Here is a 13,769-nt window from a genome sequence, read left to right as displayed (position 1 = left end):
TCTGGGTGCAAGCAAAATACAACAGAGCAAGAAGCAAGCGGGATACTTACTGTTCCTTTTCACTGCAGGAAGGCATACAAAAAAAGAGAGGGAATAAAGATTAGGTGAGAGAAACAATGACGACAACTCATTCTAGCAGCAGTAACAGCATTTCTTGTTTCAGCCGTGATTCGAACTGACAGTTTGTCGCTCTCTCGAGACTGTTCCCATTACTCCTCCAGAACCCGCTGCAGAGAAGCACGCTGCTGAGCCCAAGCTCGGGGCAGGCGTGAGTCACACACACCCCCACACACTCACAGGAGAGCCTACACGTTCTCCTTGCTGTTCCCAAAGACCCCGCTGCACAGGAAATGGCAAATGCATGTCAGGCACTGGACCACGATGGCCATGGCCCTTAGCAATGGCAGCAAACACACAGAGGAAAGGAACAGGGACAGGTCATAACTGCTAAAGAGAGAGGCCCCAAGTAAAATCCTGGACCCAACAGGCCTGACTTTAGGAAAATGCAGACCTAGCTCCAAACACCAACACCAACCTATGCAAGAGGGCCTTGTATGGTTCTGAACAAGCCCTGAATCGAAATACTGCCAAGCTCTGGGGACCTTTAGATCCGGATTCTTTGTAGCCATGGTCCCATCTCCTGTCATCAAGTCCTATCAACCTTTAACTTCTGTTTTCTCTTGGAAAATCTTTCCATCCTTGCAACAGTTGATTATTTTGACTGCAGTACAGATTCTTCCATAAACAATTAGCACGACATACTGTCCTAGAAATTACTCAAGTCATTCACACTGATCTTCGAGGCTCACTTTCCCAACGCAGTAGATTAATACAAATCAGTGTTTCCATCATAAACTCTTTCTCCCCCTCCTGCCTCCCCCCCACACGCACACTAAAAAAAAAAATGCTGAAGGTTAGAAGTTGCAAACGAACTCGGCTAACAGGTCCGAGTCTTTCTTGGAAAGAAATTTTTCATGTGATCTCCTAGCCTGGGGAAGATATAATTAACACCAGTTCACCTTTTTCTTTTATAAATAGAGATGGCTCCCTTTTCTGCGGGAGTGAGAGATCAGGTATGTAGAACAATGTCACTTATATGGCTCTGAGCTTTGATCAGCAAACAATTTAATTTCTGATCAACTCGCTACAGAATACAGCGAGCTCTGCAAATGTCAATGATATCTCAACATTAGAAAATAAAAACAAATCCCTGATCTATTTATAAGGGATACATCACACATCCATTCATTTAAATTATTTGGATTTAATTCCAGAGCAAATTGACTGGCTTGATTGTTATTTTTTTATTTATTAAGGTCTGGTAACAAATGGGATTCACTAGCACAAGACCTGTTTGGATGCCTCTAAATTCCATGTTCACCAGAGACACACAGGGTATGCTTGAAGTGTGAGGATTTGTTGAAAACCTCATACCATTGTTGTAATCCACACAGCTCCATCAGTGCTGACAGTGGTAAAAGTGCCAATGCAGACCAGGCCTGGGCATTTTAACCATCATATGAGGTACTCTTGTTCTGAGCAGACTTCGGAGACATGCTTGTACAAGCACCAGCAACCAGTCTATATTAGTGCTTACTCCATTGATAGAACTAGCAGGAGATTTTCACAGACAATTCAGCATGGTCAAGGCCACAGTGTCAACTTCCTATCTCAATTGCAATGGTAAACCCAGAATAACACCGTCCATTTCAAAAAGTACTGACACCAAGGTGATGGACACAATACAAGGATCTGGATTGACAGCTGGAGTTACTTGGAATTTACATTGGTGTAACAGAGTAGAATCTACATTGATTAATTCAATTTTGTATGTAAATGTCAAATACATTTTTATAGCAATACGTTTTTTAGCCACAAACAATCCTAGATTGACAAACAAACAAGAATTCCCTTACTTGGCTCTGAGGGACATCGGCCTGTCATTTGGACACATCCACCGATCAGTACTGTTGCCAAACATCGTGTCTGTCATGGCTGACTCTTGAGGCTATCTGGAAAAATAAACAGTTTGCAAGTCACCAGTCAGATAAAATATTGGATCATCTTCCTCCGTCAAGTTAAGAGAAGATACAGGAAATTCAAACAGGAGAGTCTTTCAAAATAAAATAAATTAAATAAAAAGGGTATTTTCCCACTGAACATTTAGATATTGCTGATGCGTTTTCTGTCCCTCTAATCCACAATAAATCTCACTTTGGCGCATAAATATGTAATGTAGAGCCATACTGAAATGAACCCAGCAATGCTAATTCTTCCATAAATCTGAAAAAATGGTTGGAGATCTTGTTCATACAGGATGATTCCAGTTCTAAATGGCCTCTGTAACAACATCATGAGAATTCACTTTGCACAGCTTAGGCTCCAGATGATAGTTTACGCCTTGGCTGTGTAGCCACTCATGAGATGGAAAATTTAAGAGTTTCTGATATTAAAAAATAGATGAGGGGGGGAGATGGTTAACATATTTTTGGCTAAGTTTGTTCTAAGTTAAAGGAAGGGGGAAGAGATGGAATATCAGTTTCATCCACAGTCCAGGTAATGTGTATCAACAACACTACCCTCTAGACCGGGGTGGTATTTCCGGGCAACAGAAGTGTTCATAGTTGTGTGTGAGGAACAGCATGTCCAGCTCCCATTAATGATTCTACTTTGCACCAGACACAGGTGAGAACTGGATTTTTCCATTTCATGAGAAATTCCGTAATTTTGAATTTCTCCGTTCTGAAATGGAAAGGAAGCAAAAGAAACTGAAATTTCCTGTGAAATGAAATTCAAAAATAAAAAATAATTTTGAGACTATCAAAACACTGATCAAATCGAAATGTCTCATTCCAATTTAAACCTGTTCAAAACTTCTTACCATTTTTTTAATATAAAAAATGATTTCAATTTCAAAATGAAAAACCAAACCCGCTGTTCTGAAAGTGTTCTGGTAAAGAAAATGTTGTCAAAAATATATTTTTCTTAAAGTTTCAGTTTTGATGAAAATGGCATTTTTTGTCAAAAAAAAAAAAGTTAGATGAAAAATTCCCAGCCAGTTGTCCCTTACACCTATGAGTTTGCACAAGTTGAACATTAGTTTCCTCTTTCCCTGAGCAGAGACCTGCTCGCCAGTCCTGCCAAAGCAAGCCACAGAATAAGGGGAATAACGTAATATAATCTACCATATACTCAGGTAATGATCTGGGACCATCAGATTTGCTCTTCCCATTCATCTTTTCTTTTTAATCCACGGCACGTTAGGGGTTTTAAATGAACACCCTGACGAGCTACTGGTACACCACTACGTACAACTACTAAGCCATATACAGAGCTGGCGTAAATCAAGTCAGATTGTTGAGTTCAGCAGCTCTACGCCAATTTTCACGCACTGCGGATCTGGTCCACTGTGAGGTTTTTATTAAGCCGAATCAGCATGAATCCCAAAATGGTCTGGTTCTCGAAAAAGGAACAAAGGTAGGTACCAAGGGACAACTTCCTACCTACTGCATAAGCGCTGGGCAAACACCCAAACCAGAAAGATCCGATCAAACAGATTTATCAATAGGCAGGGCTGTAGCAGTCACTGTTAGCAAAGCCATAACTGCCTTCATGTTGGGCCCCTGCGTCGCTTTTCACAATAACCAGCTATTATTGGAAATGAAACAACACGGCGCCAGGTGGTCGCGCATCTGAGTGATTCTCTGCAAGGGAAACTGCTGTACATTTTGGAAAGGAAAATCTGAAGTGGAGGCTGCACTGTAGCGACCAGAGTAGCTTTGGAGCACTCTGATACACTGCATCATGAAACCTCAATCACAGCTGTATTCACTGGCCCTGCAAGTTGGAAGTATCGAAATATCAAACGGCACCATGCCCAGCGGGGCGGGAGACCAAGCATGGGATACAGCAAATGTACCAAAAAAGTGCAAGCAAACAGAAGCCGTGGCAGGAAGCACAGAGGTGACTCAAATGGTAGTGACGTGTACTCTGGTTGCACAAGCATATAAAAAACTTGGTCTCTCTAATATCCTAGGACTGACACGGCTACAACAACGCTGCATACAAGCGAGAACTTGGCATTTGTGGTCATGATTTCCATAGGATTCCTTTTTCCCCTTTTGGAGCCAACTATAGAACTGGCATAACATAAAAGCTGGTCTGTTCATGGTATTTCCACGACTCTGGGACAGACCAACCATGGGAAAACCAAATCTTTCTTAATATTTCAGCTGCACAAGAAGATCCGGCCCATGAAGGATGAAAACAAAAATAAAAATGCTAGAATCTACACTTGCCCTGTTTGAATATTGACTGATGCCCCATAAAGCAAGTAAAGGACAAGTACAAAGTATGCAGGTAGACAGTGCGACAAACACATTCAGGGAATCCTGCAAACATCCAAATATGTTTTGTGCGTGCACGTAAAGCCCAACTCTGTCCTAAAATAACACAAGTAAACATGGCTGGAGAAATCTCAGCCGCTACTAAGCTGCAGGGATCAACCACCACTGAATTTGTCAGTTCATTCTGCCTCTTCAGGGGATAATGTCACTTGAGGAGCACTTTTTTTTTTTTTACATACGGCACAAAATATAGTGGTCAGAACACCACCCGTCTTAGTTTGCTGGCACGGGTGAGAATTTAACTCAGCAGGTTCTCCCTATACAGATGATTTCTTCTGTTTGGTTTGATACATGCAAGCAACTAGGGAGATAATATTAAGGAGCTACAAAACAATGGGCACATGGGAGTGGGAGAGAGAGAGGCTATTTAGGGCCTCTTTGCTCTCAGCTGTTAATCAGGGAGCTGTCAGATTTCCAGAGACCAGCAATGTGAAGGCACCAACCCACCTTTCCTCGAGCAATTACAGTTTTCTAAAAAAGGTCACAGCAGCAGCAGCTCCAGTGAAAGGACATTAATTGCAATTCTTAATCCTATTCCTTTGTCACAACCAATTAGCTAAAAAGAGTTAAAAGGACACTCCATCTGCCCTATGGAGACTATAGGACATCTCAATATCAGGGTGATTGGTGCACAATGGATTAGATAGATACACAGATAAGAAAACAAGGATTGTCTCTTTGCTGTGTCGTATAGCACCTAACACAACAGGGCATCAATCCCAATTGGGATCTGCGTCTGCTGCCATGACATAAATATTTACTATCACCACAAACAACAGTGAAAGTTTGGTGCTGTGTTTTTCCCACACACAGTCATCAAAAGACAATAGCAACATCGTTTGAGAATAAGGGTCACTGGAGTTACAGCTGCACTAGACTCTTTTACCTACTTACCAGGAAAGACGCTGGATTTCCCTTAAAGTCAGTAGTTCGGGAAATAAAATCAGCGAGACATCTCTACAAGTGTTCGTTTTGCTGCAGTTTTAATGAGACCACAAGACTCCAGAACAGATATGAATTCTTCTTTTCCATTAAAAACTCTCTACAGTCCACAGGAATACAGGCCCCCAAATCTCAACCCTGAGAGCATGAATCCCCAAAAAGTTTTACAATTCCAGATATTTCACAGCTGACCTTTTTTTCCTTTCCTGCCTCTCTTCCCTTCAGGGCCGGCTGATAGAGCTGCTGGTGCTGCTGTCATAGGGTGATCTGCTGGGATCACACCGTTCCCTTGACTGTGTTCATCATACAGTAGCTGATGCCTGCATAGCTTCCAGCTCTTGCATTTGAATTGCCTTTTCCCGACTGCAGCAGAAAGGAGAATCTCCTGCAGAGCCCAAGTCAGTGTAAGAAGAGGGAGAGGAGGCTGGTGCATAGCCTGGCCTCCAGATTAATCTCTTCAAACCTCATTCCTCACCTAGGAAACTGCATCCTGCTGAACGTGAACCCGTCTCGTTCTTTGTGCATCCAGAGAATGCTTCACATCCATTTTACCCCGGCATCACCCATTGTTCTAGGCACCGGCCAGTCCCTTCTTCCAGCGAGGCAGGTGCAAAGGCACCTTTGAAAGGGACAACGGCATTCCCCTCCCATGGCTCTAAAGGGATCCCTCCATTCCTCCCTCTCAACAAGGGGAAATATGCCCTGCCATGGATTTGTCAATTTCAGCCATACTTAATATGCTTTCAGTAGCCTCCTTGGGGTCGCCTTTCTCACACTCTTCATGTTGACTGTGGAGGGCTACGTCTTCTGCTGGCATGACTCCATTGACTTCGGTGGAGGGCTGAGAATCTGCCCCTGAATTCGTGCTGCCTGGGCCGAAGGCTTTGTTCCTTTACACCTATGCAATGCCAACGTTGGAAGCTATACGAGGCTCACGGAGAGCAGAATTTGTCCCTGAGAGCTTGATTCTCTGCTCTACCCAAGCTCTGCTCCGGTCACAAGTTCTGCCCAGCTCTGGCACAACAGCTGCTCAGAGGCAAGTCTCACTTACAACAGTGGCATAAGGTCCCATCCGTTTCCTGCCTCTGGAAGGCCCTGATATGCCCCCGTTGCTCTTACACCAGGGTGCGTGGCAATGTTTAAAATGGTGGGGGGAAAACCATACAGCTAGACTAGAATCAAAAGCTCTCTTTGGGACGAGGAGATCCCAGGAGACCCCGTGTTCCCTTTAGGGACAGCACAAGCAGGCAATGAACCTTCTGGCCAAAGAACCAGCAACCAGTGTGGGGACTGGCTGAAGTGTGCCAACCACCAGCGCTCCAAAGGGATCTGGTGGCCAACCCCAAAGATGTGCCATGGGTACGATACGTTGTTTTTCGCCCGTTTCACAAGCCCCGGTGGGGAAATGGTGTTTGTTTGCTTTCTGCGGGTTCCAGAATAGATCCCGACACAGCTGCCACCATTTAGCAATCGCTGCTTGAATCACAGCCGCACAAATTAGCCTAGCCCCTCCCAACATTCCCCTCCCGCATGTTACAGCTCTCCAGCCAGTTGTGGCTAAATTGCTCAACTGTTAAAAATCATTTAATGTTCTAAACAAACTGGGCGTGTCCATATCCATTCGCCCGGGCTGCCATACCGGAGGTCTTAGACAGCACTTAAAGGAACAGCATGAAGACACTGCCAACGCTGCTGCTCAGCGGGGATTGTACATGCGATCTCCAGTCTGATGCCCACGCAACAACATCGCCACATCTAGCCTTACCAGGTAAACGAACACAGAGGACCAATGTTCCTTCTCATTTTTTACGTCCATGTGCGGCATGAATTTTGCTATGTGCACCAACATGGAGGTGATGTGTGGTGGGGGTGGGGCCAAGGGGTTCAGAGTGTGGGAGGGGGCTCAGGGCTGGGGCAGAGATTTGGGGTGGGGGGGTGAGGGCTCTGGGGGGGGGCAGGGATGAGGGGTTTGGGGTGCTGGAGGGGGCTCAGGGTTGGGGCAGAGAGTTGGGGTGTGGGGGGATGAGAGCTCTGGGGTGGGTATGAGGGGTTCAGAGTGTGGGAGGGGGCTCAGGGGTGGGGGAGTGAGGGCTCTGGGGTGGAGGTGGGGATGAGGGGTTCAGGGTGCAGGCGGGGGCTCAGGGCTGGGGCAGAGGGTTGGGGGGTGAGGGCAGGGATGAGGCAGAGGGTTGGGGTGCGGTGGACCAAACCTGCAGCACACTCCTCAGCTAGCAGACTACAGGTATTTATTATGGCCCAGTGAAAATCAGTAAATCATGCAATGAGCCGCTAGAACAAACGTCCTGCATCGCTCTCGATAGTACATCTGGCTGTACCAAGTCAATGGCGACTACAGTTCTTGATTGTTTATCTGGCATCACTTGCGTGCGGTGCTTAACCAGCACCCAAAACGCTTACCAGCTAAACTAGACCCAACACAGCAGTGAGGCAATGTAGCCTAGCAGGTAAGACACTGGCTAGGAAAGTCAGGCCACCTGGCTTCTATTCCCAGCTCTGCCGGGAGACGTCGGGCAAGTCACTTCACCTCTCTGCCGTTCAGTTTCCCCTCCCACCTTTTGTCCATCCAGACTGTAAGTTCTTCAGGGCAGAGACTCTCTCTTGCCACGTGTCTATGCAACCCCCAGCACAACAGGGCCCCCAGTCTCCACTGGGTCCTCTCGACTGCACTACAAATAACACAACACTCCCCACCACCATGAATGCTCATTCCCAAGAGCAAAGAATTGCCTTGGAGTCGCGTGGTGGGGAGCTAATCAGAAGTGCTGAGTGTGGAGGAGGAATACGGCGGAGGGCATCACTTGGCGACTGTCTACTTTTCTGCATCCGCTCCCACACCTCCCTGCCTTTGTGCTCACAGCATCACCCTCGCATGCTCAGCAAGCCCCAGCTGCATCAACCGCCTTTTGGCCTCCTTTAGCTAGCTTCGCGCCGGGCAGCCCTGATTCCCCTATGCCACCAAACTCACAAATTTCCCTCTACCTTTGTAGAGCCAGGAAGAGCAATCCCCTTTGTCTGGCCCATTAAGCCCACATCCTTAATTTAACTACAATTCTCAGTGCATTAATCAATTGGCTCTACCTTTCCTCATCAGTCTCCCGAGTGCCATACGCTTGTGAGTACCACCTCCCCTCCCCCCCGGCACAGCAACCCCAGGCCTGACCCACCGCTGCTCCAGGATGGGCCAGACAGACAGAGAAGAAGTTAGATACGGGTCTGAGCTGAAACCCAGGTTCCAAACGCTGCACTTTTATGATGTGCAGAATCCAAACCTCAGATCCAGCCAAACCTCACGTGGGGGTTGGAAAACCAAGGCTGAACTTTGGTTTACTTTGATTTAGGGCTCAAGTTGGGCCCAGGAAAGAGATAACAGGGGTTATGGAGAATATAGGACTATTACCTAGCATATTTCACAACAACGATCATTAGATAGCACAGTCCAACTCAAAGGAGAACTTAACCAAAACAAACAAAAAAAGCCTGATATAAGCTATACACATGGATTGTTCATCCCATCCACCACAGAACTGCAACTATCTCTGGGGTGCAGCACAGCATTGCTTACCAGTGAAGAGCAACAGTTTCGGGCAGGATGTAGAGCAAAGCCTATTTAAAAGTCCCCCCTCAAATGAGTACCAACCTTTGTACCGCAGCCAAGTTAGCATTCACAGGGCAATCCAAAGGGTGAGAACAATTACATTTAATAAAAAGCCACCTCATTCCAAAAGCTCCCTCTGTTGAAACCTGCATGGAGAACTGATTAGATTCAATGCCAGCCAAAGATATACAAATATACAATTAGGACAAACACATTGATATGAAAGGAAATTTTTTAGATTGTATCCACGTACACAAAAGTTCACCCCAGTATGTGCCTATAGCCAAGTAACCCAAAGCAGCCACTGCTGTGCATGGAACTGTCTTAATATTTACAGTGCAGATTTCAGCCTCTCCAGAGGAAGAGGGCAGCAAAGCTAGGCAGCGTTACCGCAGTGGGTTTCACAGGGCCAGGGCTCGGAGCAAAGGTTTCCAAGTCAAGGTTTTGTGATTTATTTCTAGACTGCAACCAGAGCAGAGTCATTCACAATCCCCAACACACCCAAGTCTTTTCAGAAGGATTTTCCTTTAACGATGTGAACGAATCAGACCCGATCCACTTGGACTCAAGTCCCCAGGTCATAGATTCCAAGGCCAGGCGGGACCATTATGATCATCTAGTCCGACCTCCTGGATAATGCAGCCCAGAGAACTCCACTCAGTTATTTCTGCATCCAAACCATTGCTTCTGTGTGAACTACAGCATCTCTTTCAGAGAGACATCCAGGCTTAGAATCATAGAATATCAGGGTTGGAAGGGACCTCAGGAGGTCATCTAGTCTAACCCCCTGCTCAAAGCAGGACCAATTCCCAACTAAATCATCCCAGCCAGGGCTTTGTCAAGCCTGACCTTAAAAACCTCTCAGGAAGGAGATTCCACCACCTCCCTAGGTAACCCATTCCAGTGCTTCACCACCCTCCTAGTGAAAAAGTGTTTCCTAATATCCTAATCTGCCCAGCCAAGCCGCTACCTTCCCTTCGGCCAAATCCCTCCTTAAGAAGTGCTTATCCCAAGATGCTCAGAAGAAGTGAGTCAATAACAATCGTTATTAAAAGTTCTTGTGACTACGCAAAAGCCCTGCTACTGCGTCAGCTCCGCCCCTTCCTCCGTCCCCTCATTTATCTAAAATTAGACGGTAAGCAGGGCCGGTGCCATTCTAATTCTGCTGAGAAGGATGTAGCACACTCTTGGGTACGGTAAAACAACAGCTACGTAACAATTCTGCCTGGCACAGATCTGGGCAAAAGCCACTAAGTTAATCCCAAATCTATGCCAGAGCTGAGTGAAACCTGCACTCAGGGTGACCAGATAGCAAGTGTGAAAAATCACAACATTTTTTTAGGGGGTAGGGCGGAGGGGTGTAATAATTACATCTTGGGACGGCTGGTCACACTACCTGCACTTAGTGATCTGTAATGTGGACTCCTTCTTAAAGGTCCGTTCAGAACATGTGCTTTCCTTCACATATCGTGCCCACCCATCGGACCCTAAGACGTAGCTCCACCACCCCAGGAGGCCAGAGAACAAACTCTGGGCTCAAGAAGCCATCAAAATACAATCACCAACCCAAGACTTCACAACTCATGAAGCAGGCTCCCTCTCACACACACACACACCCAAAACAATCACACGATTGGCTTAAAAATTAAGAGATCTACCCTTTAAAAATAATATACTGGGGGCTGTATTTGCCTTTGGCTTTTGAGCCTTTAGGAGGCACATTTTCAAGCTCTTCTCTGCAGCCACATGGGCTAGAACCTTACTTTGTTATTTAAATGAAAACAGAGATTCCTGCCTCATCCCAGGACTCCAGGAGCTGGGCCTTTCAGAAAGGCACCAAATATTCCAAGACTCACACTAAACAACCCAAGACTTGGCAAAACGAAGGTGATCAGAACAAACCTCCCCCCACCCACCCCCCAAAAAAAAGTTAAAATGCGACCATGAAAAGGAGGCTTCTAACAGCCCCTGCTATTTACAAGAGTCCTAACAGCTTTTGCACGGTAGGAAGAAGACAGAGGCATTTCCTCCAGAAATTAGGAGTGAAGTCCTGGCCCCACTGAAGTCAGTGGCAAAGCTCCCAGGATTTCTCCCGAAGTGTCCCCATTGGCTCCTACAGCCTGTATTGTTTTAACCCTGAAAACAATACCGTTTAACGAACCTTCAGGTTGCTCTGCCCGCTTCCCCTCGTCCCCTTCCATAGCACACTTAGCCTGGAAGAGAAATTGGTGGTGACTCTTACGTGGTTTAAACAGATGCCTCTGCAGCCTGCCAGATACACGAGCGGAGCCAATGCAACAAGCAGATTCCTTCGGTGAACTCAGTGGAGAACGGAACAGGATGATGCTGGCCTAGCGGGCCTGCATCCTGCAGGTTACCTCACCGGAGGCCTGAGCCAGCCCCGGGAGAGCCACGCTGGTAGAAGCCGTGGGCAGCTCATCCCAGCTGGAGGACGCAGCTAGCCTATTTCGCAGTCCACGCAACAGGACTCCGCCGCAGTCAAGCAGCTGCTGCTTTCCCAATGCCTTCTTAATAATACCGAGACGGAGTCCAATTCCACGTGGGCTGCTGCTCACGGGGGGCGATTGGTTAGTAGCCACCGCGGCAGCTGTATTGACTCTGCACAGACCAGGAGCTGTCACCGTCTCTCTGCTGAATTAAAGCCCAGCTCTCACTGAAGCCTCATCCTGGGAACTAGAGTTTCCTTGGTGACCTGCTCGGTTCTCACTGGGAATTGTCGAATTTAGCTGGGAAAAGGCTTCTGCTAACACTGAGTACGAGTAAGTCACTCTGTTGGATATTCTGCTAAACCCCCACGTGCCTCCCCTTACTCGGTTTGCCAAGGCTCATGGGAATCTTGCTCGGTCATTTTGGATCTATGGGCATGTCTACAGCACAGCCACTCCGGGTAAACGGAAGGGGACTTTCTATCACGGTAGTTAATCCATCTCTGAGAGATGGTAGCTAGGTTGATGGAAGAATTATTGTCAACCTAGTCGCATCTACACTGGGGGTTAGGTCCACCTAACTACGGTGCTAAGGGCACAACATTTTTCACAGCCCTGCAGGACAGCTAGATCGATCTAATCTTCAGGGGGGCTTGGCTCCCACAGGCTGGTTTGTGCCACAATGAAACGTATGACTGATGTCTTCGCACTTTGCTGTAAATCAAACAAGTTAATTTGCTCCTGACTGCAGATGAAAAGAAAATAATTAAAATTAATGGGAGTGAAGAGTCATAGTTGCTCAGGTCCGTTGTAGGCTGGCTTGTTCATTTTATTTAGGATGAATAGCATGAGAGCCAGACCCCTAAACAAAACAACATTTAGCGCCTCGTGTTCACACTACTCCACACGGTGCAGCGCTGGAGAGGGGTGAGAGCCAGGGGCTGACTACAGCCCAGCTGCTGCTGGTGCCATGGTTGCAATGGCAGGAACTCATCATCATCTCCCCTCTACGGGTAGCAGAGGGGTCAATGGCACTGAAAAAGGAAGCCAATGTTGGCTAGAAACGGAGCATGGCCAGGATGCAGCTGCGTGGATTCAGAGCATCCCCTGAGTAGCATTTAAGACTGCCCTAAGCCAAACCCCTCTTAGGAAAGGCAGAGGGACCAGTGCTTACCCTGCGTTCTAGTCTATGCAGGTTCTCATACTGTGCTCCTCATCGTAGGATCTGAGCACCACGGTGGGTTTCAAACTTACAACACCGGGGGTAGCTGAGGTTCAGTGGCCACCACATGCCCTTTTAAGCCTCTCATGCCACACAGGGGTGCAGTGAGCCAGGCTGATGGGTAGTTTGCCCCTCCTTGAGCCAGCTCCAGTGGCTCCAAGCCAAAGGACTTTGCTTTGTGATGGGTAGGCTGTACTAGATTCCGGACGAATTGCTTTTGGCTGGCGAAGCAGCAGCCATCTGACCATTGCTATCTGGTCTATGGCGCTGTCTTGTCCCTCCCAAACAAAGACCATTTCACTCGGGCACACACCAGATCTGAACAACGAGAAACAAAGCAGTCCCCAAAACAAAGAATTGTAAAGGTCTGTTTTACAGCTGATTAACTTAGTATCTCCCCCCGCCCACACCTCCCAATCCACGCTCTGCAGGCAAAAAAAAAATGAATGAGAACAGGGGCCGCTAATGGCAAAGTTATTTACGCCAGCAATGAGAATGATCTGCACATTCAAGCCGAAGTGATTTGTATGGGGCTTGCAGAAGTTAGCTGGAAATGGGCTTCTTCTCTGAGCCGCTGTACCACTGATTATTAATGAGATTCTCGATTGGATTCTGGCTAACCCCTGCAGTGCTAATGTTATAAACCCTGGCTTCTCAGGTTCATAATGTTTTTAGAGATGGAAATTTGCCATGTGCACAGTGTATATTTATGCTTCCCAGCTAGGAAAATCAAATCAACATGTGTCCCCTGCTCATCCTGGCTTTTAAAAGACAGATATTTCAATCCTGAAGCTGCAGTTATCATTTTTTGGCCTGTTTTTCATATTTTGCTGGTGCAATAGATCCAACTCACTTCAGCAAAAGCGAGACAGCTTGCTGGCAGGGCCAGTCGGTTTGACTAGTTCCTCTTTGCCGCTCAGCCGGGATGATGACAGCATTAATGGCTGCAGATGGCCTGCTTGATGGGGAAGCCCCCAAATTCCAACCAGAAAGGGGCAAATCAATGAGGCGATTTATCCCTGGTCACTTCCATTCAGGCAGGCGCAAGGCTGCGCGTCACATGACGGAAACCTGTCAAAGGGCACAGCAGAGTCAAGCAAACCCAAGAGAGTCAAGCTAATTTTGTCGTGGGTGAC

General features: G+C 46.9%; 1 protein-coding gene across 5 annotated transcripts in view; it reads right to left on the bottom strand.

The window, feature by feature from the left end:
• Positions 1–13,769, bottom strand: part of RPH3A (rabphilin 3A) — a 118,697-nt gene that overhangs the window by 80,721 nt on the left and 24,207 nt on the right. For all 5 annotated transcript variants that reach the window (XM_054006821.1, XM_054006819.1, XM_054006820.1 and 2 more), the window contains one exon: positions 1,917–2,012. In XM_054006821.1, coding sequence (XP_053862796.1) covers positions 1,917–1,993 — 77 coding nt within the window. In that variant the 5' untranslated portion in view covers positions 1,994–2,012. The remainder of the gene's footprint in view (positions 1–1,916; positions 2,013–13,769) is intronic.

This window comes from Malaclemys terrapin, chromosome 16 (genome assembly GCF_027887155.1).
Source record: "Malaclemys terrapin pileata isolate rMalTer1 chromosome 16, rMalTer1.hap1, whole genome shotgun sequence".
Classification (NCBI taxonomy): domain Eukaryota; kingdom Metazoa; phylum Chordata; order Testudines; family Emydidae; genus Malaclemys; species Malaclemys terrapin.
The sequence above is the reverse complement of the archived record's forward strand: the minus strand, read 5'-3'. Positions and strand labels throughout refer to the sequence as shown.